This window comes from Hippocampus zosterae, chromosome 11 (genome assembly GCF_025434085.1).
Source record: "Hippocampus zosterae strain Florida chromosome 11, ASM2543408v3, whole genome shotgun sequence".
NCBI lineage: Eukaryota > Metazoa > Chordata > Actinopteri > Syngnathiformes > Syngnathidae > Hippocampus > Hippocampus zosterae.
Window position 1 is genome coordinate 14057098 of NC_067461.1, and position 26417 is coordinate 14083514.

General features: G+C 43.3%; 1 protein-coding gene across 7 annotated transcripts in view; it reads right to left on the bottom strand.

The window, feature by feature from the left end:
- Window positions 1-546: 546 nt before the first annotated feature.
- The window catches only part of lyst (lysosomal trafficking regulator), a 51748-nt gene continuing 25877 nt past the window's right edge, over window positions 547-26417 (bottom strand). For 5 of the 7 annotated variants that reach the window (XM_052081319.1, XM_052081318.1, XM_052081316.1 and 2 more), the window contains 45 exons: window positions 24676-24884; window positions 24493-24559; window positions 24164-24273; window positions 22461-22830; window positions 22228-22384; window positions 21969-22142; window positions 21725-21885; window positions 21025-21215; window positions 20350-20595; window positions 19753-19926; window positions 19308-19457; window positions 18587-18724; window positions 18309-18507; window positions 18096-18224; window positions 16756-17380; window positions 16451-16631; window positions 16182-16351; window positions 15852-16082; window positions 15544-15710; window positions 14916-15068; window positions 14030-14221; window positions 13277-13488; window positions 12988-13197; window positions 12502-12678; window positions 12324-12400; window positions 12062-12250; window positions 11355-11500; window positions 11173-11269; window positions 10947-11008; window positions 10769-10824; window positions 9836-9988; window positions 8707-8951; window positions 7570-7636; window positions 7305-7461; window positions 6786-6926; window positions 6484-6701; window positions 6178-6408; window positions 4912-5101; window positions 4698-4834; window positions 4515-4613; window positions 3581-3717; window positions 3393-3490; window positions 3028-3184; window positions 1940-2011; window positions 547-1856 (listed from right to left, as the gene is read on the bottom strand). In XM_052081319.1, the coding sequence (XP_051937279.1) occupies window positions 1718-1856; window positions 1940-2011; window positions 3028-3184; window positions 3393-3490; window positions 3581-3717; window positions 4515-4613; window positions 4698-4834; window positions 4912-5101; window positions 6178-6408; window positions 6484-6701; window positions 6786-6926; window positions 7305-7461; window positions 7570-7636; window positions 8707-8951; window positions 9836-9988; window positions 10769-10824; window positions 10947-11008; window positions 11173-11269; window positions 11355-11500; window positions 12062-12250; window positions 12324-12400; window positions 12502-12678; window positions 12988-13197; window positions 13277-13488; window positions 14030-14221; window positions 14916-15068; window positions 15544-15710; window positions 15852-16082; window positions 16182-16351; window positions 16451-16631; window positions 16756-17380; window positions 18096-18224; window positions 18309-18507; window positions 18587-18724; window positions 19308-19457; window positions 19753-19926; window positions 20350-20595; window positions 21025-21215; window positions 21725-21885; window positions 21969-22142; window positions 22228-22384; window positions 22461-22830; window positions 24164-24273; window positions 24493-24559; window positions 24676-24884 (7661 nt within the window). In that variant the 3' untranslated portion in view covers window positions 547-1717. The remainder of the gene's footprint in view (window positions 1857-1939; window positions 2012-3027; window positions 3185-3392; window positions 3491-3580; window positions 3718-4514; window positions 4614-4697; window positions 4835-4911; window positions 5102-6177; window positions 6409-6483; window positions 6702-6785; window positions 6927-7304; window positions 7462-7569; window positions 7637-8706; window positions 8952-9835; window positions 9989-10768; window positions 10825-10946; window positions 11009-11172; window positions 11270-11354; window positions 11501-12061; window positions 12251-12323; window positions 12401-12501; window positions 12679-12987; window positions 13198-13276; window positions 13489-14029; window positions 14222-14915; window positions 15069-15543; window positions 15711-15851; window positions 16083-16181; window positions 16352-16450; window positions 16632-16755; window positions 17381-18095; window positions 18225-18308; window positions 18508-18586; window positions 18725-19307; window positions 19458-19752; window positions 19927-20349; window positions 20596-21024; window positions 21216-21724; window positions 21886-21968; window positions 22143-22227; window positions 22385-22460; window positions 22831-24163; window positions 24274-24492; window positions 24560-24675; window positions 24885-26417) is intronic. The other 2 variants (XM_052081320.1, XM_052081317.1) reach the window with 2 other exon arrangements.

Below are 26417 nucleotides of genomic sequence, written 5' to 3' on the forward strand. Positions count from 1 at the left end.
ACAGTTGAGTTGAGAATGAAGACTGATTTCTTTCTTTACTTTTTTATCTACCTTATAATTTATCTACCTAATAATTTGACAGAAATGTCAAATTATTACTGTATATGTTTTATGTTCAATAAACAAACAAACTCGCAAAAAAAGAATCTCGTCAAAAGATCAAACCTACACCCTCTTCATGATAGGCAGAGTTATGTACCACTACACTACTAAAGCATTGGCTGTACTCGACTGCTCAAAAAATGTTGATCCTGCTTCACCAGCAACTTTGACTGCCTTTTAAATGTCAGGCCCTTAAGCAATTGAGCCTGACACCCCAAGATGCACCAAGAAAGTAAGACCTAGGACAAGGTGGTGTAATAACTCTTAAAAATAATTATATATATATATATATATATAATATACACACACACACACACACACACACGCTCATTACTTGGTTTCTTCGCACATAGACATACAAAATAAAACATGACCTTTCAAACACAGTCGAAACTGCACAATCAGGCCAGTGAGGTCAATGACATCCAACACCATCCAGGCAACTTCATTTATGCATAGCTCAAGTTTATCGAGAGAAAAATACTTTGTCTGTCTCAGCGCACACAAAAAAAAAGTTCTATTAGATCATCCATCCAGCTTTCCTGTCACACATTCTCGTAAAACTTTTCATCATGGAAATAAATGTACATTCAAGGAGAAAGTAAACAAAGGGTGGTCCAATGCAGTGGTGGCACAAATAAGGAGGAAACACATTCAGAGTAACATTACAAGGAGAAAAGACTTCATCAACAAATATTCCCTTTCATGTATAGAAGAGTGAAAAGCAAGACATCGTCGCAGCAGGCTCGAAAGTCAAAAGTTACAATAATAAAAATGAGGACCTATTGCATGTAATTTGATATTGCTCTCTGCAGATGAAACAGATGATTGGCTTGACATGAAGTCAAACAATGGTTGGGCAAGCAGAAAGTGCCGTGACTGCTATTTCGACCACAATGATGGACAAAGTAAAAGTGCAGCAAAGTAGTGAGGGAATGTCAAATAATATAGCTGCATGAAAGGAGGGAGACATTTGGTCACCTGTTCGAGAGCAGGTAGGAGGATCGGGATGGAGATGACAATTCACTCCTATGTGAAGGTTTAAAAAAAAAAAGGCTCAGATTCGGGAGGGAAAGATGTTAAAGGCGTCGTTAGAGGTTGCATGTAGTACGCTGGCCTGCAGACAATTTCCAATAAATAAAAGCGATATCAACATTCCACAACAAATAAAAAGGTCAATTTCAAGGAGCGTGTCACCTCTGCACAGTCAAGCGTCATTGTGGCATGCAGTAGTAACACGGTGGCCCGTCCTTTCTTGTTCATTGAGACAAGTCGCAAGCCTGGAGACAATAATTGGCTTTTTAGCCATGCTAGCAGCTTTAACAGGGAAAAATGAACAGCAGACAAGGAAAATAACGGATGATGCGAAAAATAAAGTGTCTATTGCAGCCAAGACGACCCCCCCCTCCTTGGAAATGTGTATGTGTGTGTGGGGGGGGGGGGGGGTGGGGGGGGGCGCTCAACTGAAAAGTCCAGCAGGGTGTGGCGGCTGTCATTTGTTTCTCTCCATGGGGGGAGGAGGAGTGAGAAGCAGCTTCTCTTGCTGAGGTGGAAGTGAGGATACACCTGCAAGGCAGTAACCATCTCTCAACTGCGCGCGGGTGCACACGCAGACTCAGCCTGCGGCGTAGCTGCTTAAGAAGGAGTAGAACATGGGCAGCTTCATGCGCTGCTGGTCCCGCCGACACCAGGCCATGACAGTGCCCTCGCTATTGGCTGTGTACAGGTGGTGGCCGTCACAAGAATATGTTAGGCTGAGGCACACAGAAACAAGTTGCTTGTCACGGCAAATCTTTGGGGAGATTTCTATGAAGCGCAAGGCTGCGTAACACGCTACCTGATGATGGGCTTGCAGGACTTGGGAAAGGTGATCTCTCTCACTGGTTTCAAGTCCCACGTGCTCCAAAGTCTAAACACATACGATGAAAGTGAGTAAAGACACGACCCCACATACAAACAAATTACGTTCGAAGGTGTTTGCGTTTTCAAATGTTGTAAGTTGTTGCTTTGCCATATTTCTATTGTCACTACGGTGTTTCTCTGCTATATCGTGATCCTATTTTATGATTTTTAAGGTAGAAAGTGTGAGCAAGCATCAGATAGGGTGTCGCTCACGTGAAGTGAAAAAACAAAGTTCTACAGTCGCCACAGCAGTTTCAGACATTTATTAAACAGCCACACAACTACAAAATGAAAGGACTTGCAAGGACCAAGGAAAAGGAGCTAAAACTGAACTATTCCATATGGTAACGGACCAGCCTTCCTGAAGACAGGACCTAATGTCAGTAGGCCACGCCCCTTCAAGGCACACATCACCGCAAATGTACGACAGGTTGTGTGGTATTGCAGGTTAATTAGTGAGATTAATTATAATAATAATAAGAGATAATTATTATTATTATTTTGCGACTACTCTTAATTACAGCTACATTTATTTATTACAACTGCAGTTGTTACGGAAGTGCTAAAGGAATAAAGTTGAGTTAATTACACTATAAAAGTATTCTCTTTTATTAGGTTTTATAATGAAAATGTTTTTATTTTTTTTGCAAAGACAGGTTAAAGCCAAATTCGAAAGGTAGTTTCATATCAGATTTGGACAGGATGTGTCTCAGTCTGAACAGCTCCGAACACACCAGTCGGGTTTTGACTGTCTGCGACCTCACCATACGCATGGAGGGTGACATGGCATGAATGTGTCAAAATAGACGCTGGTGGCGCCCGGCAGAGGTTGCAGCAAAACATTGTACGAAACTGCAGGCACACAACTCAAAATTGGGACTTCCCGAAGTATTGCAATCAATATTCAAACTAACAAGACTGTGTTTGCAGGGCCGAATGTTCACATATTCGTGAGTGGGGTCGTGTCTGTACAATATGAAACACATTCTAAAGAAACCTAAAGAAAATCTAAAGAAGCCTCACCTGACAACGCCATTTTCTAGCCCGCCAGCAATGACGTTGACCGATACACCCTCCGGCTGATTGGAGAACGCTACGGAGCAAATGATCTCTCTGCAGTGCACGTGACCGACAAGGTCTCCGTTAACGGTCCACAGGCGAAGGTCACTCCCTCCGCCCACTGAACACACACAAGCAGCAGAGAGAACATTACTTTTACGGGGGAAAAAAAAAGCAAACTGTGACAGTGACTTCAAGTTGCGTCGCTGCCGTAGAAAGAGAACTCCATAGCAGCGTGATGATCCTCTGTATCTCAAACCAGATAGTGGTTCTAAAAGGACCCAGCTTCAATTGGCCAACCTGTGGAAGCTCACTATTTGATGCCTCACCGGAGTCACAAACTGTAGCAATGTCACCTGTGGTCTCACTGGCAGAAACAGCCGTCACTGGGCTTTTATGGCCAGTGAGGCTTTGCACGTAACAGAGCCTGGAACAGAACACAAGGAAACACGATCTGAATTGTCACACGCATACAACTAAAGAGGCATGCCTAGGCCTCGATCAGCACCATGCTGACCTGTTGAGATCCCAGAGGATGCAGGTACCGTCTGTACTGACGCTGATGAGGATGCTGTAAGGTTTACAAACAAAAAGGCTGGTGACTTCCCCCGTGTGTCCATACAGGTGAACCTGAGACTCCACCTCCATCTCCGACTGCTCAGCGACAGAGACACATTCGAGAAAATCAGGGCTTACATTGGGCATATTACACATAAAATGCTTTTCAACTACCCATTTTAGAGGACCCCCCACCTAAATTCATGCAACAAATCTTAAAAGACTCTTGGTAATGTCAATGCTCTATTGCAAAGGTGTCAAAGTCAAGGCCCGGGGGCCAGATCTGACCGGCCACATCATTTTATGTGGCCTGCGAAAGCAAATCAAGCATGTCAAGTTCCATGATGCTTGCTAAAGTCTGAACCAAAATTTCAAATTGTCACATGTAATCCAAAATAACAGTCATTATTCCTGACTTCTGATTTTAAATTAGTTATCCATCAATTTGTTATGCGCTGTGCATGTAATATGTGGAGGTTATTAAACATTTATATGGTTTCCCGAAATTTATAACTGCCCTCCAAGGCAAACCGTAACTACAATGTGGCCTGCGATAAAAACGAGTTTGACACCCCTACTCTATTGGCTGGATTAAAAAAAATTGAGATGGCCGCATATGTCCCCCGGGCCATAATTTGCCCACCGATGGCATGGAGTGTCTTCAAACGACAAATCAGAAAGAGGGGGAAACAAGAATCCATGTTTGAACCCTTTAATTCCACTTGTAGGCTCTGGAAACGTGTTTTAAGGGCAACTGTGATGTGACTAATGAGACTGAGCGTATGAGCGCCGCACGGCGCCAAAAAGAAGAGAAAGATGAAGAGGAGGGGCGCCTGTGATGTTGTAATGTGGAGGCGGAGGGCTTAGAGGGAGACGTCGCCATGGATACCTACCGTGGCGCTTGTGAAGCGGTTGCTGTAGGCGGTGATGACTCCACACTTGCTTCCCGTAAATAGCTGGCAGCCATCGGGCACCCAAGCGCAGCTGGTCACCTGGAGGTGTACGGGCCGTGAGATGGAGGAAATGAGGCACCTGACTGGACAATGGCCAAGGCGCAATTGTTCTCTAATGATCACCTGATGCAGCGGGGAGCACTGAATGAAGTTGATGGGTGGTTCACTCTGTTTGCTCTTCAGCCGCAGTATGTTATCGGCATAGCCCCAACTCAAAATGGCCGACCACTGGATGTCTGTGCTGTGCATGCTGCGAACTCCTGCGCAGTACACAAGGTGTTGAATCAGCCGGATGTAGGGATAAGCCCTACTGTGTGCCAGGCGTGCGTCTGCCTACCCTGCTCCTTGCTGTAAATCATCAGGAGGCAGAATTTGCGCGACAAGCCGCAGATAGCGCGCGTAGGCAGAGCCAGCAGCGATCCAAACCTCTCACCATGAGGCTGGCTAAAGCATACTACCGGATCAGGAGCACTGGGAGACCCCACATATTCACCCCACTTCAGACCTTTGATCCATGGCAGTGGGCTCTGTGGGACAAAAAGAGCGTGTTGCTCGGAATAACCTACATCCATCCAATATTCACATTTATTTTATTGCAATTATCATAACAATGGTAAGATTGAATCTTTAATCAGAGATGACTCTATGTGTCCCTATCATATTTTTTTACGCTGACTTAAACCATTTCAAGCACACAAGGTCTTTCAGATATTTTACTTTTTTGTTTATAAATTCAAGCTACAAAAGATTTTACCATGGGTTGTAATTTAGAGCTATGATGCTATAGAAATAATTCCACCATATCACGAAACATATCACTATATTGCATATTATGTTATTGTTGTCATTATTATTACTCAGAAAACCTGGTGTACTAGAGAAAAAAAATGAGGACAAAGGCGGAATCGGTGCTAAAATGACATCTAGAAAGGTTTACTTGCATCTCAGATTATAACATTTTGTAACAAAATGTTTGCGAAGTATAATTTACCATCTTTGAAATAAATATAAAATGTGTAATTGTTTCAATCAATTAAGCAGTTATTTTATGAACGAATAATGAATACATTTTAATTAACTAATTTCAGGGAAAGAATGTTTAAGTTCCCGCGACCTTTGCGAAGATAAGCGGATTGGAAAATGAATGAATAAATGAATGTTTAAGTTGTAGATATCACAGAACTTGAAAATGTTAATTTTTGGTGGCCAGGAATAAGCAACAAAGAAGGATGTATATGGCCTGCATTCCTTTCTCGACTCAGCCCTAGTTTATGCTATTCCAACTATGCTTTAAAATCTTCCCCCCCAAAATAAATAAATAAATAAATGCAATATGTGTGTGTGTGTGTGTGTCTGTCTGTGTGTATACATATATTTAAAAAAAACACACACACACACACACACTGTATAAACACATACCGGTAAATATCATGAGGTGATGCGGGAGAAAAAGTGATTACTGGGAGCGATTCACACTAGCTCGGGAATACATGCACACCCCTCACAGAAAGTTCCAAGCAGACATCCCGAACTTTTGACCGTGAGACAGACAATCGGCTGCCTTGATAAAACTTTCATGAATCAATCCATGGCAGGCTCTTACCGGACAGGTGATCTCCTTGGCTTGCTCTCTGGTTTCTCTAAAGGCCAGCTGAACCAGGAGTCCCATGGCGGCCGGGAGCTCACCCTCCATCATGAGTTTGGGGCCGGCCCTACTGATGTGGGAGGCGTTGAAAAGCTGCCTGGGAGTCTGTCCGTACGTCTTGATCATGGTTTCTAACGCTCTTCTCTGAACTGGGTCTTCTACCGCTGAAACATCCATTCCAAAGTAGGTCTATGGAAGTTAATAGGAAACTGGTGTAAGCATCTGTCCTGATATTTTCAATTCAATGTAAGGAGGCATCCTCACAGCTGGGTGGAAGACGTTGATAGCTTGGACTGCAGCTTTTCCTTTCTGCTTGAGTCCAAACACCAGATCAATCCACTGACAAAGCGTCTGGGAAACCTGATCCGACTCCAGCGCCTGACGGTGAATCAGGATGAAGAGACGCGGGTCGTTCCGGGCCCAGGGAGGCAAATTCACATGGTTTACCCGCTCGCTGTTTTGACGAACCCCAAAGTCAAAACCTGTTCAGGAAAACAACATGCTTTGAGAAAGATGTTGAGGAAAGACGATTTACAGCTTATAAAAAATAACGTGATGATTATGACCCTCTCTGTTGACCAGAAATTCTGGGAGATAGAAGAATTCCGGGATAAGCTCCTTCACATCAGTCATGGACTCGTAGGACGAGAGACGCCACGTGGTGTTCATGGAGTGAAACGTCCGGTCTGGAATATCAAAGCTCTGATCTGATTCAAAACAAAGACAATCTAATTACAAACTCAATTCGGTGATTGGAACGGCGCTCTTTCATGACCTTGTTGAATACATTTGCAGTCACATCAGGACATCTCTTAGGATCACAAGAGAGATCGGATGAATAAAAAAGGGAATTACCGGTACATGAGAAAGTAAAAGATGAAATGAAGGACAAATATAATGGACAAAATCACCTTTCATGGCTGCAATAGCGCCCACTTGAATGAGTGCGTTACCAAGACCACTGGGTGAGATTCAAAAAATTAAGTTGCTATTTAAGAACCATGAAGACTTACGGGGCTAGTTTCAACTCCACATGCTGTAAAAGATGCAAATCCTTGGCGACAAGGCTAAAAGCAGTGACTCACCCTGGTAGGCGAGAAACATCTTGGTAAAAGGCGGCATTCGGACCATGAAGTGCAGAACGGTGCCGCTGTTGGAATAGTGAGAGCCGTAGTGGTAAGGCTGAACGGGAGGCATGGGGTCATCCTCCCGAATGCCTTTCCTGTACTCCTCTTCCAAATACTACATGAGGAGAACAAAAGAAACAAAAAAACCAGTTTTTTTCCCCCCCAAACAAAACTGAGCATGAAAAAAACCAAATGATGTGATGAACACGGGACAGGTCTTAACTCTGAAATTGTCCACGTAGCGATCTTCTTTCTCCTTTGACTGGACGGCGATTGGCTTGCTCAAATTCCTGAATGGTGGCAACACAAAGCAACAAGTTAGTGTTCATCACAAAATGTATTTTAGTATTTTTTTTAATGTACATGTAGTGGGTAGAAATTGACACACAATAGCATGGTAAAGGACTGAGGAGTCATGTCCTCAAATCTTAATCTACTCAGTTCAAAACATTGGATAAGGCCTGTATTGAAAAAGTTCACGAATAATGTCTTAAACTTTGATTTAGATGTTTTATTTACATTGTCTTCCTTTCAAATTCTTATTATTATGTCTTGTTCACGCATTTCAAAGTTGCTGAAAAATATTGGTCCACACCAGCAAGAGAAGCAATTTCCTTTCCAGGAGCACTGCGCTGAATTCTAAACAACAATCAAAGCGGCAGAGGCTCAGGAGACATTTCTAAATATTCTATGACTACACGTGGGAAATTGTAAACTAAACAAGAACAAAGGCTAGAATTTTGTAAATATGTATTCATTTATTCACAAAGTTTAATATTTGAGCTTTGAGTTCATCATATCTTTTTTTTATGACAAGTTTGAGACATCTCAATGTTTAAATATTTTAAAAGTTTTATCTTTCCGCAGGTTGTTTGCAAAGGATGAAAGGTCACTGGAAAGAATGTACTGAGAACATTATTAAATAAAACCATCATAGATTTTTCAGTTCATAAAAAGTATAATACATAGTTCAGAATATACAGTGGCAATTTCAAAAACAATCAACGGACCCTTGTAACAGGCCTTTCTTGCATAGCAAATGCATGCTATTTGCTATTAAACCTTTTATCCCCTTACATTAAACGGCCGGGGTTCAGTAACACCAAATTACACAAGCCTCAGAAATTGAAAGAATATTTTGTACTCTCCCACCAATAATAAGGTTAATTTTGAATGTTGACAACTGAAATTGCAAGATGCTTTTCTCTAAAGGTCTTCTCATGAAACACTGACATTCTATAACAGTACATTTCCGTCGAAATAGCCAGGGTGCTATATACTCCCAATTATAGATGAACAGTAAGAACACCAGTACATGTCGATATCGCCCTACCAAAGCGCAAGCAAAGACGCCGCTGACCTGTAGATGTTGGGGTCCTGCAGATCCAGCGTCTCACTGGTATAGTCCCGCAGGATAAAAGGGAACACCGGGTACTGCATGAGGTCATTGAAAGAGCGGCCCGCGTGCTTGTTGAGATGCGTAAGATACTCGAAGTTGGAGATCTGCCCCGAGCCCCACAGCTGCGTGAGTGCTGTGATATTGCCGTGCTCCAGCAGGTTGGGCAAATCAGACGTGAGGATGTTGTGATACACGTCGTCACGAAACTTTGGAGAGGAAAAATCCAAAGGGCAAAGTGACATAATGCATCACCAACGACTGATACAGTAGAATCTTTGCTACGCTGCTTTTTCCTCATTAGATGTAAACTGGAGCCTGTCCCAGCTGTATTTTTGTGAGAGACGAGCTGAATTCTGACAAATATGCACCAAACAAACAACCATTCACAATTATGGATCAATTAAGTCTTCAAGGAACCCAACATGCCCGTTTTTGACATGTGAAACCAAGCTGTAGTGCGCTGAAAAAAATCCAACCAAGCAAATCGTGAACCTCCAAACTCTGAGGCGGACGTGCTAACCACCAGTGCCCACTAATAAAATATTTGGTTCCTTTAGGACCACAGTCTTGACACGCTAGATGCAAGACCAATTTTACGCCTGAGTGGTTTAATCACTTTACCTATTAAACTATCCACCAATGGAGAAAACACTTTCCAATGTATGTAAATAGTCTGATCGTGAAGTTAGAACTTGGTCAGCCGTGGCCTTGTGCTTTCACAGCTGATTTTCGTGGTGGCTTTGCAGTTCAAAAGTTGATCTTTTTAGAAGTTGAGCAGGGAATGAGGATTCCGAGGCCCTCTAAAAACATGGATTTGTTTGCCGCATGTTTTATTTTTCTGACCGTACGCATTTTTGTCCACTGCTTTCATCAGACATTGACCGAGAGGTTACATAAACATGCATGTTTTAACTTAAAACTATATTTCGCAAAGGTGTGAACATCAGTGTAAATGGTTGCTTGTTTATATGTGCCCTGCAATTGGCTGGCAACAAGCGCGGCAGAAAATGAATGAAAGGGTGGCTTCATCACATTTGTCGGGATAGTTTATGCTTTGAGGGAATGTAACAACAAATCAATTGGCCATTACCTTGTTGTTATCAAAAGCTAAGAGCAGTGTTCGACCGTTGGTGAGGAATATCTCCACAGCGTTGTCTCTCAGCTGCCACCATCGCTTGTGCACCTCTTTGATCTCCTCATAGGTCCAAGAGAAAGATGGCGCCTCTGTCTCCCCGTGAAGGCTCTATTCAACAGTGTTGGGAAAGTTACTTTCCGAATAACTTTTGGAGTAGTATTTCCCCCCCAACATGACTACCTCTGAATTTTAACACTACTGTACTTCTACCTTATTTTTGAGGTCAATTCCACGGTCCCGTTAAAAAAAAAAAAAAAAGCCAAAAAAAACCCCAGTTCTATGTAAAATCCCTCCCCCATGGTAAGCTGACGGCTCAGGAATGGGTGAATTTTAAACATTCAGTTAAAAAAGTCCAATGCATAGCAGATAGAATTCAAACACCTGGTCAATACATTTCACAATTTCAACTTTCGACTTTGAATGCTCCAATTTCTTGACATATTGAATTTCGGGTTTTCGTTAGCCATAATTATTACTTACAAAAATGTAGTATTTCAATCTATGTGAAGTGAAACGTTGGATTATATGAGATTCACTTTTTGGTATTGAACTACTGAAACAGGTTTTCGACGACACTTAAATTTATTGAGACACACCAGTAACGCAGACTGAGTAGAATAACTTTAAAATGCAAGCGGTGTCCCAAAATGTACGTGCAGAGAAAACGCACTGACAAGGATCAAACGCAATGCAATCCTAACATTGTGTGGGTAAAATATCACCAAACGTTATTAAGAATGTTGACATGACTGCGCACGAGCAAAGAAAGCACCTTCGACTGCCGTTCGTGTTACTTTTGAATTCCCAACTCCTAACATGGCTCTTCAAAGACGCATTGCTAATGCCATCTGTTATAGGCTCACAGACGGCTGCTGCGCACAGCCTTACCTGGCCGTCGTGAGCGTCTGCAGCGTTGTCCTCGACAAAGTACATTCCAGACTTCCCTGTAAGATAGCACAAGGCCAGTAAGTTGCAACAGAAGAATGTGAAACGACGACCAACCCTCCCGAGTGTGAGCAGAGACCACACGCATTCTTCAGTGCGTTACCTCTGGACACTGTCTTACCGAGAAGCAGCTCCCCTGCTGTCTCTCTCGAGGGGGCCACACTCATGCAGCGCCTGGTAAACCTGAGAGTTTAAAAAAAAATAAAAAAATTTAAGATTTCTTCTCAAAACAGCATCTGAATAAAGCAGCGATGCAATGTCATGAAGCAAAACATCTAATTAGATATTTAATTGTACTCCTCAGATCATCCTGTTATGAAACTCAGTGGACGGAAAGCAGACTGTACCTGATGGCTTCGCTCGTGGCTTTGTCTTTCACAGTGGAGGAGAAAGAGGAGTGTGTGTTATCCTCAAAGAGGAATGACAGCGGTGGCTGCACTGCATCTAAAGCAGGCAAATGGGTCAGAATGAGATCCCTGACAACCTTAAAAGAACTTCAACAGATTTAAAACGCGTTTGAGGTTTTCACCTTCAGGCTTACGTCTGTCTTTGAGCAAATATTTATTTGGGATGGTGAGGTAGCATCTTTGCAGTCGTCGCCGCTCACGGTTTGGCCCTTCAGTTGGGTCCAACTGCCAGGACGTAGGGTAGGATGACTGGTCATACCAAACCGCACTGGAACAGACCCAAAAAGAATCATTGACGTCAAAATGTGAGGTGTGTCCAAAAAATGACAGGGCCCCAGTGTTCCAAAAGATGTACTTCAAATCCATCTTGATGTCATCCACACTTTCGAAACAGGTCGTCTCAGTGACCACTTTACAATGGGGAAACGGGGAAACAACCACACAGTACCAGGTCGGTTAATTAGGGAGGTTGTTAGTACATGTCGATGTTCTACTCGGCCAGGAACTGTTGGATGCTCAGAGTGTTGCGAGAAGGTGTGTCGTCACGGTGAAGCTCTTCTCACATACTCGAGGCAGCAAACTGTCTTTCCAGATGTGCTGGTTGATCATTTGGCCCACGGTGAAGGGGAAAACTTGTAGTTTTTGTGATGAAATGTACTGTTATATCTTCGTCTATTTTGGGGAGAAATTGGTAGCCGAATCACCATGTCAAAATTCCTGCCTTGAGAGGACTCTTTGGGCCGTTTTACTTCATTGCTATTGAACTTTTTTTTTCGAGCCACCTGGTACAGATAAATAGCACAATTTCCCAGTCAGAGATTGTGCCCACCGGTCATGCGTGAGTTGCTGCACAAGCTCCTGCCAGTGCCGGCTGGCACTCAGGTCTGTCTTGTAGAGGCCTCTGATGTGTTGGATGACTTTCTTTCTCTCCATGCCTTGTCGCAGAGACACATTTTGCGTGATGTCAGCCGCGATCTTTGAGATGTCTTTAGACTTTCCGTCTAGCCTCTGGATGAGACTGCAAAGGAAAGAAAATCGCTTAGAAGAGTCACTCCAGTATTGTTCAAATATTTTATTTGCACTCTACTCACTTCTTTTGAGTATTGGTCATTTTCTTTTCCCACGCTGCTTTGCTTGTATTCTCCTCTGCTTCGTACTTGAATTTTTCCTGATTGAAGAAGATTATGAGTAAACAAGTCACAACTTGCATTTTTGGCATACGTTTATTAAGATAAGACAAGCGTGCATGACTGGTGCCCAAAGGCCTACCTCTTTAATGGCCTTGAGGAGGTCCTGCTTGTGTGGAGTGTTGGGTGGGATACAGCGGTGACCACAAAGCTTGAGCGAGGTCATGAATATGCCCACAGAATTCTGCTCATCTTTAGTGAGGCTGTCCTTGTGGTCATGCATTATTTCATAAAGGTACAGTGACAACTTGGGTCCGTGCTATGAAAGACAAATAAATTTGCATATGGGTCACATATGATGTGGGGAAGCCACGACCTGCTTGCAGTTGACCGACATATTGCCAAGTCAGCAATATCAGAGGAGAGGATAAAGAACATGCAATGTGATGTACACGTGTTAAGAGCCAGTGCACCATGCTGCTATTTACACTCTTATCAGACAGAGCAAGGTACAGTATACATGTACCTAATCTCGGTCTAGTGAATGACGAGAACCTTAACATGATTTTCTATGACAGGTACAGTTGATAACGAAAATAAAGGCAACAAAAAAGACAATTCCAAATACCTCTAGACCAGGGCTTAGGCTTTCCTTTAGGATGTCCAAATGTCTTGGGTCAAAAACAAATTCCAATGCTTCCTTCCTGTCGGACAGGGGACGAGCTGGACTCAGTGTGTGCACCAACAGGCGACCTATTTGAACCCGTAAGGTGTCCCGACACGACCATAGGATCCTCCGCCATTGCTGATGTGGAGCTCCTCCTCGACCAGTACTGCCCTGAGAATCCACATGCGGCTATCACAATTAATCTCACATAGCCATAAAAAGATCACAGAGAATGTGTTTTAGAGCTTACCAGGCTGATTTTGATCCCATCCATCATGAGTTTGAGAATGTCTTTCTGCAAACTCTTTTTGCTTGCAGGTGGCAGTGTGAACGGAGTAGGTGAGTGTGGGGTAGATGAAGAGCTGCCCTCTTCATGGGAATGGTCTCCCAGGTCTGGTGTGAAGGGCTGTTGGTCTGGGGAGTCTGGAATGTTCAGCAGGTCAAACAAATCCTGACTGACATCTAAAACGGAAAAAAAAGCAAGCGGATTAGACAAAAAGTCCCATTATTATGGAGTGTAAAGAAGTGAAACACTTTTACAGCATCCAAGAACTGTGGTACTGAAATACTTGTGAATCTTCAAAATTATATTAAGACGTTCTCAAAAATAAAAAATAGTTTGCCGGGCACTAAAAACACATTTTTGTGATGCTGCGATTTTCTAATTTAGCATAAATCCCTCTTCTATGTCTTCAAAAAGACATTCTTTGGTTAAAGATTTTAAAGTTAAAGGTTAAAGTTTCCATTTTGAGGCAAAGAAAAAAGGTTGAACGAAACTTAACTCATTCACTCCCAAAGACGTTCTAAAACGTCTTTTCAGACTTGATCCAGAATTGACTGGTACTGAATGAGTGAACAATATTAGTAACTAATTAAATAAATGTAAGCCCCTGCATCCAAACTTAAAGCACTTTACGGCACTTGAAAATATAACACCGTCATTGAAGCATATCAATCAACCTTGGAGAAGAGCATGCATCTTAAAAATAATGTTTCATACGACCATGATAAATGAGTCTGTTGACAGCAAGGACAACCAGCCTCTGCAGCCGCTGCACAAACTCCGTCTCACTAGCACGAATCGGATTCTCCTGGCTCATCCTCCTCTGCATCATCTGGTTGAGCTCGTCACTGGCTACGGAGCGCATCCGCATCAGCAAAGAGTCTGTCTGGGCTAGTGAGAAGCGTCGTCGGCCTGTAAGTATGATGTGAGAGCTCAACTGAGAAAGCGCAAATCTGAGACTTCAAAAATAAATGCACACATGCGCCATTTAGGTGCGGAGAAAATGTCAAAAATCACTGCACACACAGAAAAGCATGAAGACTGAGTGATCAAAATACCATCTGTGCAGGAATGCTCAACACTGATTTAGTTAAGCATTCATTTATTATAAACATGCACACACAAACAAAGCACCAGTAGCGAATGGAGGGTACTGGGCAGATTAAAACCCCCAAGTGAGTTGCAGAGAATAGAGATTGAGCTCACTGCAACATTTGGAAACATGTCCCAAGTCTGGGACGATGTTCTCTGCTGTGGACCGGAGTCCTACAGCTACCTGCATCACAGTGGAGCATGTAGGATGGAGCCCCAGTGGGGGAGGGGAGGGGGGAGTCCTGGGACAGGAAGCTGAAGGGAGAGGGCAAGGGGATCTGGCCGTAGGAGCAGTAGTGCTGCCTGGGGATGCGAGGGATAATGGAGTCTTTCAAGGCAATGGAACCTTCAAATTGGGATGAGGAGAGGATCGTTGAACAGAAAAGAGTTGAGATATGTAAAAATAAAACACATGGTCGGGACTTTGACCGAGACATGGAGGAACAACAAAACCCCAAAAAAATGGGCGGGAGGTTGCCACATTCCTAATGTGGCTCCAGTCTGACACACTCACCTGCAATGCTCTTTCGTTTCTGATAAATGGTGTGATGCGGAGAGCTCGGCGCATTGTGGGAGCTGCTCAGCTTTTGAGGTGCCTGATTGGCTGTCGTCTTTATGAACTCAATAGCTGACTGAAGGACACGAAACTGCAAAGCAACTGCCATCTCTACAACCAAAGTAAGCGGAAAAAAAATCAGCACTGTGACAGACAGATGACAATGTGAGCAACAATTGTGCAATTTTAAGTCAACATAAACGGGTCATAGTTTCCAAAAAAGCCTCCGCAGCCATCGATTGATTAAACACTTCGACAACATTGGAAAAAAATGATACATGAAAAGGAATAGAATAATTTGAATAGAACTGAAAACTACTGCGATTGGCTGGCAACCAGTTCAGGGTGTGCCCTGTCTAATGCCCGAAGTCAGCTGGGATAGTTTCTAGCATACCTAGATGAGGATAAAGCGGTTCAGATAATGGATGGATGTTTGAAATGAAAGCTATTACAAATGGAGGACTGATGTTCCACTCTGTAGTTGTAGATAATGAGCCCTGTTTTGTTGTGTAGCAGATGCACAAACGGTACACGGCACACTGATGAATTCCGCATGTGCTTTGCATTTTAAGAATCCAGTCCTTACCCTGTGTTCGGCGCATCTTGCTGGTCTGCATGTAACCGAGCAAAGTAATCAGGTCTTCAATGATGCGGAAGTACTGGGACCCCGAAGAGCTGCAGGAATGGATCGTTACAGCTACTAACAGCTGCTGAATGTCGCACATGAGGAGCTTGTAATCATTCAGGGGAATGCTGCGAGAAAAAAATATCAATTATGTGACAGAGCGAAAACGAACGATTCAAATCATGGCTCATACTTGGCAGACTAAGAACAATGCTTATTAAATAACAATTGGATTTCAGGAAGGGATTCATTGTTCTAGGGCGGCGTACCAGGTCTCCATGCCATTGAGGGTGGAGAGGGTGTTAAAGAGCACATAGAGCAGCCCGTGATCGAGCAGAATGTCTGCCAGCTTGGGGCAGGCGTTGAGGAGCTGCAGGAGCATGCAGAGGATGTTGTGCACCAAGGAGTTTTCACACAGGGAGTTCTCAATCAGACCCAACACTGGGATGATGCAACGCTTTGTGAAAGGAGAGATTGTTTCCAGTTCCTCCAGATCCAGACTAGACAATTATTCAGTTAAAAAAGATGCATTAGTTTAAACAGCAGGTGATTTGTCATGTCAGGACATTAGCACATTATATACTTGCAGATGAACATACTCTTCCTCCAGGCCCACGGGCCGCCCAAAAAGCATCTCGAGGAAGCACTCGATTAGCCCCTGGCTGCCCTGGTGGATGTACAGCTGGTTGGCCAGCAAGGAGAAACCGTGATTCTTGAGGAATTTCTCCTTCTGCTCCTTGTTGGCTCTGCCGAAGTATGCATCTAGCAGCTACAAAAGAGCGGTGAAATACCATTAGGAGTCAGCGATAAACTAATCAAACGCAAAATCAGAACTGACTGTGGCCAAGCAAATGAAAACGGGGCCAACCTTCATGACGCCTTGCTGGATGAGGGGCGATGAATGGTTGACCAGGACAATTAGGGCCTCAGGCTGGATCAGTTTGTCCATCACCTCCTCAAGCATGAGATCTGGCAGCAGTAGTAGGACACCCCTCAGAAGGTCATACAGGCCACAGCAGATGAGCACCAGGCAGTCCTCTGTACTGGACCTGCAATGCAGACCTTGTGATTCACCACTCAGGTTTTATACAAACACAAAACCCCTCTAATACTTTTGCACGTGTTTAGAGATGAGCTACTCCAAGTCTAATAAATATGCTTTCTTCTACATACCGGTCATTGGAATCAGTTTTGCTTTGTGTCCTCTCATAGCCAGGAGAGTAGGTGTAACTTTCCCAGTCTTCGGGTACAGAGCCTCGATCAGCTGCACTGGGCCAGCGGCCGACTGCCAAAGAGCCGTTCGGAGCTGGGAAAGCCAATCCCAGACTGGCAAGGTTGCTGTGGCTCCTCTGGAAGGACTGGATACCCTTTAAGCTGTCAGGGCGTCGAGGCGCCTCATCACTGGCCCACTCAAACCTGTCCTCAGACTCTGCCACACCCACACTACCTTCTGCCAGGCTGTCCACCTCCGCAGCCTCATCTCGCTCCTCCTCCACACTGATTGATGGGGTGCGGCAAGCTCCCTCATTGCCAATGTCCTTCGAGTCGCATATCGTCTTGGCGGACTCACAACTGCTCAGGAGCTGCTCGTCACCTCCTCCCTTTTTCAGCGTTTCAGTGCTGCCCAGAGCCTGCTGGGTTGTGAGTGACACCCGATCAACATCGCCAGGCTCATTCAAGCCACTGTGAGTGAGGCGGCGTGTCAGCAAAGGGGACGAGTTAGGTGATGCTGCAAAGCTGGGTGGGCGTAAGGATTGGTCATCGCCCCCGTGCTCAGGCGATGGCCCATGGAAATGGCCTGAAAGGTCGATGACAACATGGTGAGTATTTTGTAATCCTCCTTGTGCATGTGCACAAAATATCTGCGGTGCTTCCTCCAACATCATGTGTTGCTCAATTTTCTTTTTCAATGGTGAGGAACAGTTGGATGTTAAACTTGACTGTCGTACACTAAGGACCCATGTCTTCCTTTTTCGTAATCCATTAATATAAACATTTAGAGGAAAATTAAAAAGATGCATTAAAAATCATCTCTAAGATACACTGCTGTAAAGGTGCCGCTTCAAAGATACCTCTCTTCATTGAAAGATGATTCGATATGGAACTTCATTTATATGAAAAGTGGAATCATATGGATTCGGTTCAATGTAATACACTTCTTTAAAAAATCTTTAAAAAATAATAATTTAAAAACACGCTGAAAATTGTTGGGGGGTTTTTGTTACCCTATAGTCTCAATGAGCAGTTAGATCAAATTTTCCTTCCAGGAGGAAGAAAATGGTTGAACCATTTTTACATTTAATATAACAAACATTTTTAAACTGTTTCTATGCATGTGATTTATGATTGCGTAAAAACAGAGGGGAAAAAAAAGCTCCACACAGATTTGTCACACTACAAGGCTCCTAATGACTTCATTCCTACAAACTGCTTCATGCTAGTCCAACAACCCACTGGAGTGTTTTAACGGCGTTGTCTTTAGCGTAGTGGTAATATAACTGAAGCATGCTTACCTTCGTGGGGAGCATCGGTAAAGACAGTCGGGGAAAGAGACATCACTGAACTGCTTGCCGACTTCCCTCCACTGTTGGAGTTTCGCAGGTACATAATAGACTGCACTTTGTCGTGATACAGCTTCCCATCTGACAAATGATATTAAAAGAGCTCAGTGCATTAAAACAAATACGCGTTACATATATTGTCGCATTCCCGTGCTGACTCTTCACCTATATGAAGTGAGAAGTAGAAGCTGGATGGAGTGTGGCAGACATAGGTGTTAGTAGGTGGGTGAACTGCCAGCAGGAAATTATAGATAAGTCTTAGCAAGTCGAGATCAGGTGGTGATCCTAACACTTCCTGGATTATTTTGACGAACGACAAACAGACTTCTTGTGGAATGGCAGTCAGGTGCTCATCCCGATGCTCCTGAAGACAAATACCATCGCTAGTTATCGCCAGGTATAATGAACGGCACTTCGACGACCATTTCGTGCTTTGAACACACCTGTAACACTTGGCAGGTTAGCAGGAAGCGGTCCACCACTTCAGCCTTTAGGAACTGACGGATATTCAACACCTGGTAAGGATGGTGCACCCTGATCAGGATCTCCAACGCAGCCAGCAGCGTCTCCCACACACCACACTAACCAAACAAACAACACATTCTGTTAATTTTGATATTTCACAGTCAGGTACGGTATGTGTTGATTTGGTGAAGTGGTTTTCTAGGAATGCTATATAAGTGCAAGTGAAGCGCTTGATGGATTTTGATGTTTCCAAATTATTGTGAGACATCTTGAACATGATCAGCATCTTCAGATAAATATCAGTCATTATTACAGGATAACATATCATAACATTATTAAAACTAATTGGAGCAAATATGCCATTTTAGAAGTGTTTATCAAACTCATAGCCCTTTGGAATAATCAGTACCCTAAAGTAGCCCAGTTTCTAAAACGTTGGTGACATAGATGTAGCTCCACTTCTGCTGACCAAATTTTGTTCTTGGAGAAAAAACATGGTGTGCATTAGACAATCAACAATCAATGGCACACAATAAACACATTTTAAATAATAATTATTTGTCGATTTCCCCCCGTGAGCTATTTGTAGAGTGCAGTAAATGTAATTGATTAATAAAGATTTTTTTGCGTGATGCCAACTTTTGGTGTCGGACCCCCTCCACGCTGAAATAAAATGTAAGCATTTATATTAACACTTACCTCTGCTTTTGACCAGATTTTCCAGTCCAACAGAATGTCAGAGAGCAGCCTGATGTCTTGCACCACAGCAATGGACTCTGTGTCCAAACGGAACTGACCATCATCGGCCAGGATTAAGACGGGTCTGCTGCAACACCCATCCAACAGAGTCTACACCAGACAAAAAGTGGCTGTCAAATTACATTACACAGTATTCCTGGAAGGCTTCCTTTCTAATGTTTTAATCAGGGAGAGGGGGAAAAACAACTGGACAGTTTAAGTGAAATAAATATCCCTTAATACAACTAGTCAGTGTATAATCTGTAAACCAAATGTGTGCCAGAGCAGCACATATGCCGAGTCTTCAGTAACTGTAAGGTAACCACAAACTAGCCCTGAGCGGTTCAAGGGCCGTCTGGGTCAGATACACAGACGTATTGTTTCACAGCACAGATCGGAAACTCACTTTCAGCATATAATATCCAACGATACATTTGGACTTGATGAGCACTTGATGGATCATAGAGTAGCCATGGTAATAGTCCATTTCATGGATGCGATGCCGGTTGAACTTGGACAGAGACAAGAGTATCTGCAAGGCCAAAGCCTGGGTCATCTCACAGTCACTCAACTCCACCGTCTAAGGAAGAGAGTCCAATCTACAGTTACAATTCTTCCGGATCATCACAATGAATCACACGTTTTGTCATAAAAATGTCATCTTTAAGAGGATTTTTTTTTTTTAACATACCGCAGAGCAGATAAGATGCACTGCATGTTGGGCCACAATTACACGTTATGACAAGTAATCACACAGTGTACAACTTTGGTGTTCCAACATGGTCTGTGTAGCACATTCATGTTTAAAGTAGCTGTTATATTGCATACACTGCATATTTAACACCAATCAAGAGTTCGGACACATCAAAATTCATTCGAGACTTGACTGATGCATGAGCACGTGTGTCTCAAGTGCTGACTGGCGCTGCTCTTTTTTTTAAAGATTAAAAAAAATATGAACAATACAGTAAAGTCATTTCATTAAAACCGTGGCTTCGCTCACCTGTGCAAACAGGAAGACAACATTTCCTGTCCCTCCGATCTTATGCAGGACACTCTGCAGGCCTTGCGTTTCGGTGGGCAGCAGAGCCTTGAGAGCGCCGGCATCTAAGGAAACACTTTGCACTTCTCTGGAGCTAAAGGGCCGCTGGGTAACCACGATCTTGGCTTGCCCCTTCAATCTAATTACAGGCTCATAGATTGTATAGAGCCTAGGACTGCTGGGAGCATACACAACTGCCAGGCTCTCCTGTGATAAAACAGATTCACAAGACAACTTGGCCTTAATTTGACCTATTTATAATGGATTTGGTTGAGTCATAAGTGGACTGAGCCCAGCTAACCCTCATCATTATGGATGGAGTGTTGTTTTTGGAAGAAACCTTGCCATTATTCCTAAATGATTCCACTCTGGCTTCAGTTCTTTTCCATTTCCATTCGCCAAAGCTATTACCCCCAAATCCATGAGCAATTACGACAAGGGAGCCGTTTTCATTGTCACTGAAATAGCTGCTGTTTTACAACGTTATCTCTTTCCGTTGAGGAAAAGTGGCTTCTTGCAGTGTGTCTGTAATGATGGGCAATTGTCAGGGCACAGTCCACACAAACCATCAACAATAAATGAGAGTCAGGTTGCTTTGTGTGTCTCTCTTCACAGTTGGCGTTCATGAAGACTTACAACTAAAGCTGTTGTGTCCACATCCTTGCTTTTCATCAGAAGTTCGCGGACTCTGTCACACCTCAGTGCTTCCTGAGTGACAAACTTGGAGAACGACCCTGTAGGTCTGCCATAATTGCAGGGCATGATTGAGGTGAGGTCGGGCCCGCTGGTGTACAGGAAGAAGGCCTCCTCGGACCCGACCCTGGCCCCTGGAAAAAGCCAGGAACAAAGTTGCTGACTTTTGGTGAAACTCACAATGACTCAGAGGTGCGGAGAGTAATATTGTATTATTTTATTTACACAACAGTGTAAGAGATTTTTGGAGAAATGCGGTCCAGTTACACATTTCATTCAGTGTTTGTTTTCAGCGGTGTGTCTTCTCCAAAAATCCCTTGGTGAATGACAAAGTTATCAGATTTACAGCTTAAGATAAATGATGGTGAATTGCAGCCACAATTTGAGGTCGCCTTGAATTTAGTACAGGTAATTTAAAGCCTTTAGACACAACACGAGGGGCTTGGCCTCTATGTTAAACATGTTTTTACAATGTATCTGACACACAACCACATCCAAGTGTGTTATTACTATTGATTATGCGTATGCATCTTTTTGTGTGCCTTCAAGGAGAAGCACTGACACTAGGTGAGACAATACACGAGTGACAGGGACTGAAAGTGCCATTAGTATGGTGAGCAGAATTAATCAACAAAAGTCCTACCATTAAAGAGGAGCACTGTTCCCATGCTCCATTTGAAATGCTGTTTGGTAACCTCCTCAGAGGATGGGATACAATGGCCCAACATGCAGAAAGTCTTGTTGCTGTCAGAGGATAAACTGGATTTTCGAGGTAAGGTGTAGTCCAAGAAAACTTCACATTTCCTGAAACAGAGAGGAGGGTCGAGGCTTACCTCTCGGTTTATTGACAAATCGTTATACGTTTACTGAAACATGTTTGTACTCACATGATGCCACACACCCAAACAACCACACGGCCGTGGATGTTCTTCTTGCCCTCAGGCTGCTGGGTGTAAGTGAGGCCAAGGTGCTGCCATTGGCCGGGCTGGAGGAGTTCCTCAACAGAGTCGGCCTGCGCCAGTAGCCCTGCTTTTATCTCGTCATTTGGGTCTATACAAACCCTGTGGGAGCAGCGTACTTAAATATAAACTTTGACAAAGTACTACACCGGGCCTCATAGAAACTCTGGTGTATTAGAACACTCACCTGAATGTGAGTGAGCCAGTAAAAAAGTCCGCCCACACTTGAAGCATGAGTGCTTTCGAGCCCATGGATAGAATATGAATGAGGCCTTTTTCCACTACTCTTTTTCTAGCCTCAGGCGAACCATGGTGAGTTTCAGCAGCAGGAGGGTTCCTCCTTTCTGGGAAATGAAAAAAGAAAAAGACTGTAATGTACAAACTGCATATCAATGACTGACAAAATTATGTGTTTCGCACCCTTGTCGGTGTTTCCCGCCCTTTCCTCTTGCTCCACCACCCTCAGCCACATGGAGGCGCTGAAGCCACTGGCCATATGAGGCCAGCAGTTCTGCCCCACCAGGGGCAAGTGGAGCGGAGCAGTGTGCCAGGGAGAAGAACGCAGATGACTCGGTCTGAACTCGCCGTCTCCCTCCCTGCGACCAGGAGACAGTTTGCCCTTCCAGAGCAGACCAATATTTTTCCCACCAGCGCTGCCATTTGGTCTGGAGCTAGGAGACAATCCTCCAGGTGTTGACACCCCAAGGATTATTGGAAAGTCCAGCAGGTGAAGGGGCTCAATGTTCACATTTGCTTCAACAATTTGTAAGATGCCCCTCAGTAAAATCTCCTGGGAAGCAACAAAATGAATATGAAAGGAGAGTAATGGTCACTTCCTTTTTACGTGTCTTTTCAGCTCGAACCAGGAGTCAGCTGAAATCATCAAATGTGTAAATGCAAATTAACAGTTGGACTAATGTTACATGTCATAATTAACTAAAAGGGAAAATGGCAATCAGCTTAAATTCTACACAGCAGCATAAAAACAATCACACACATTTATGTGACAACTGCAGCTTACAGTGCAGTGCAGTGCCACTGCATTCCAATCTTCTTTTTTGGAAACGTGTTTCTCTGAGGCTATTTATAAATGATGACTCCTGCCTAATAGCACATAACTGTGGTGCCAATTTGTAATGGCGCATCCGTTCTACACACATTGGTGTTAATTGTATGAGGAATGTGGAGGGCCCAGAGGAGCAAAATGTGTTAGATGTATTTCGAGAACTGAGAGGTGAATACAAAAGTAATTGTCACCAAAAAACACATGATCTAGATATATTTTGTCACAATCAAATTGTCAAACCCACATGCAGCCTAGCAACTAGTGATGGACAGAATGACACGGAGCTTCAAAGCTCGTGTCAAGTAAAAGGGAGCGTGGAAAATTAAGTCTCGTTTCAAGGCGCGTGTCAGTGACATTATTGTCACGTAACCAGGGAAATTTGACGCCTTGTTTAGGGCTGTGCGTGTCGAGCAAAAATGGTCACATGATGACCAGGTAAGAGTGCTTGCATTCGCTGATGATGTGTCACAGTGTTTAAAACCGTGTGAATCAGGCGCCAGCGCATAGCGAACCCGAGTCGAGGTGATGAGAGAGACTGATGAATATTGTATTGCAAGTTATTCATCTTGAGTTAGCTATAAAATTCAGTTGATTTGTCATTTAGGTATTTATCGCATTCATTCATTTATAGACCCAGAGAGAAAGTTCATATATTGTCAGTCACACAGTTAGTTCAGTTGTCCATAGATAAATAGTTGAAATTCAGTCTTTCAGTTTTGTTGCAGTGTAGTGTGTACAGCGTACACGGTATTAGGATTACTTTCGTCAAACATCTATACATGGTCGGAATTTGGAGTTGTTAATATATTATTCCTCTCTGTTAGTTGGATTTGAAAGACAGAGTGAAGCGATATTACACGCTTTTGTCTCAAATACAAACCGCAATACTGCTCACTGTGCAGCAGGAGTCCTTAAAGAGATAATATGAATCAAACATCAAGTAATGAATCATTTGAGACACATGCGAAACAATGTATCATTGGTTCATGAGGCTTCACTTTGCCTATCACTACTAGCAACTGTCCAGTACATGTGACATAGAAGGTTTACTACTTACAGTAGGTGGGGTCTTGTCCAAGAAGAGACGAATCAATAGGGCCAGTTCCTCTGCTGTGATTCGCTGGCTCACCATGGCAACCAGCAGCTCCACTATAACAGTCTGGCAGTCTGAGTGTAAACCAATTTGGAAGATTACACACACATACAGTATTTCAATCACAATAAGGCAAGCAGAGTGTTTGCACCTCACAATACCTCTAAATATCACAATTCCTTTGACATACAGTAAATCTATATAGCTGCCCAAAATGATCCAGGAAATCGAAAGGAACATTTTTTCACATGAATAAAGTGCTAAAAATATATTTTTTTAAATCGACAACGAACCTTTAAGGGAACGGTCCGCTTGGCTAAGGATATTATGAAAGCCAGACAGGATGGTTTTGACTCCTCCCTGTGAATAAAGCAAGACAACAGTCATACTTTAGAGTCCAGTAGGTGAGCAAAACGTGGACAAATGCATTTTGGTGGAGAAGTGCAACGAAATAAACGGGGAAAAGTTCATCTGACCTGGTCATAGAGCAGAGCGGCATTGCGGTGGTTGGCGCGAACCGCGCTAAGCAGGCTGTGAAACACATGACTCACGACATCTAGGTCGGGCGAGCCAGTGGCCAGGAGTTGCAACTGGATTGTACAGATCTCTGGGAAAAGCAGCAAGCCACGCCCCGGACCGTCTGCAACTGTCACAAATTCACATTGCACAGACTCCACCTTCAATCCTGAGGGAACAGCCAATGAGATGCAACACTAAATCAGCGAGACACTGAGGAGAAACACAGACATGGGCACATCTTAAACCTCCTGCTGACTGATGCCGCACTTGAACAACCCCAGCTGGCTGCTTAAACAGCTTCACAAACCAGAGGCATTGCTTGCCACATCTCCAACCAGCTGTCGGAGTGACTGCTGATATAATGCAGCTTGGGAGTCTGATTTTGCTTCCATGAGCGCAGCCCAGCAGACTCTCACGCGGCTCATCAGACCTCTTTTTTTAATGAGTGATGTAAATTCCCTGAAGTTCATACTGCTCAATTGTCTTACACACTTGTACAACCAAATCGGGATCTGGTTCAAGCTTGAGCTGAGATGCAAATACAAATTTACATAACTGTCTTGTTTCTTTCGAATAATCAAGGTTACACACAGTTAAAATGTAGGCCTAAATTATATGCTATCCAATGAATCTCATTTACAATTTGGGGGAAATTGATCACTTTAAGTGAAAAACAAAGACGCTTATCATATGTACATGTAGGTTGTTCTGATAAAAGAAGAAAACTTTGCAGCTCAATGAGAGCAAGAGTGTGGGTTTTCCCACTTGGTGCCAAAGAAAACCCCCCAAAAAACTGCAGAGTAAAAACAAGGAAAAGTCATTCGGGAGTAGTTCCCTTTGACGGAAATTGCCACAGTACATTACATTCCAGAGTCAGACACCACGCCCACAAACATGCACCTTCCTCATTGGAATGTATTTCTCATTTAGACAAATTTCTCATGAACTAAAACGATAGGGCATCAATTAATGGCGATTTAACAAATCACAAGATCCAGCTCATGGGGTACAATGCGCTTAGTAGCCTGCAGTTGTAAACACAAAACAATGTCTGTATTCTGAGGAGGTGAAGGAGAGAATTCGTCTAATTAGGTGTAGGTTAAACCTACAAGACCAAAGCAGAAATGCAGAGGTTATGTATGCGCTAGCGAGAGGTTAAGAAAAAAAAATGTACAAAGGAATAATTCTGCAAAGTAATGCAAGTATTCAGAAGGCGATATTGCGAAATGTCATTTTAGTAGAGGATGTGGTATTGTTTACGTGACACTGAAAAACATGTTTGACTCTCTTAAGCATCTTTCATAACTTTGCTGCTGTGAATTGGGAATTTCTCCATTGTGAGACTAATAAGGGTTTTCTTATCACAGTTAAAATGCAAAGTGATTCGTCATTACTGGGAAAACTACCGTAAAACATTTCCCTGGGAGGAGTTGTCTACACATTTTTGGTTTCCCAGAGTTAAAATTAGACAAGTTTATAGGTTGAGGAAAAATACACATCTCCTCAATCCGTCATGACTGTATCTGTTGACGTTTATGACGGACAAAAAAATAAAAAATTAGAAAAGGAAGCTAAACCTAGATGATTTAAAGTTAGAGCCTCAAGTGACTCCCGTGACAGTGTGATGACTGTTTTGAAATAAACAGCAGTGATGTTTGCCCAGCTCAGCAATAGGTTCTGATAATGATGTTTTGCAGAT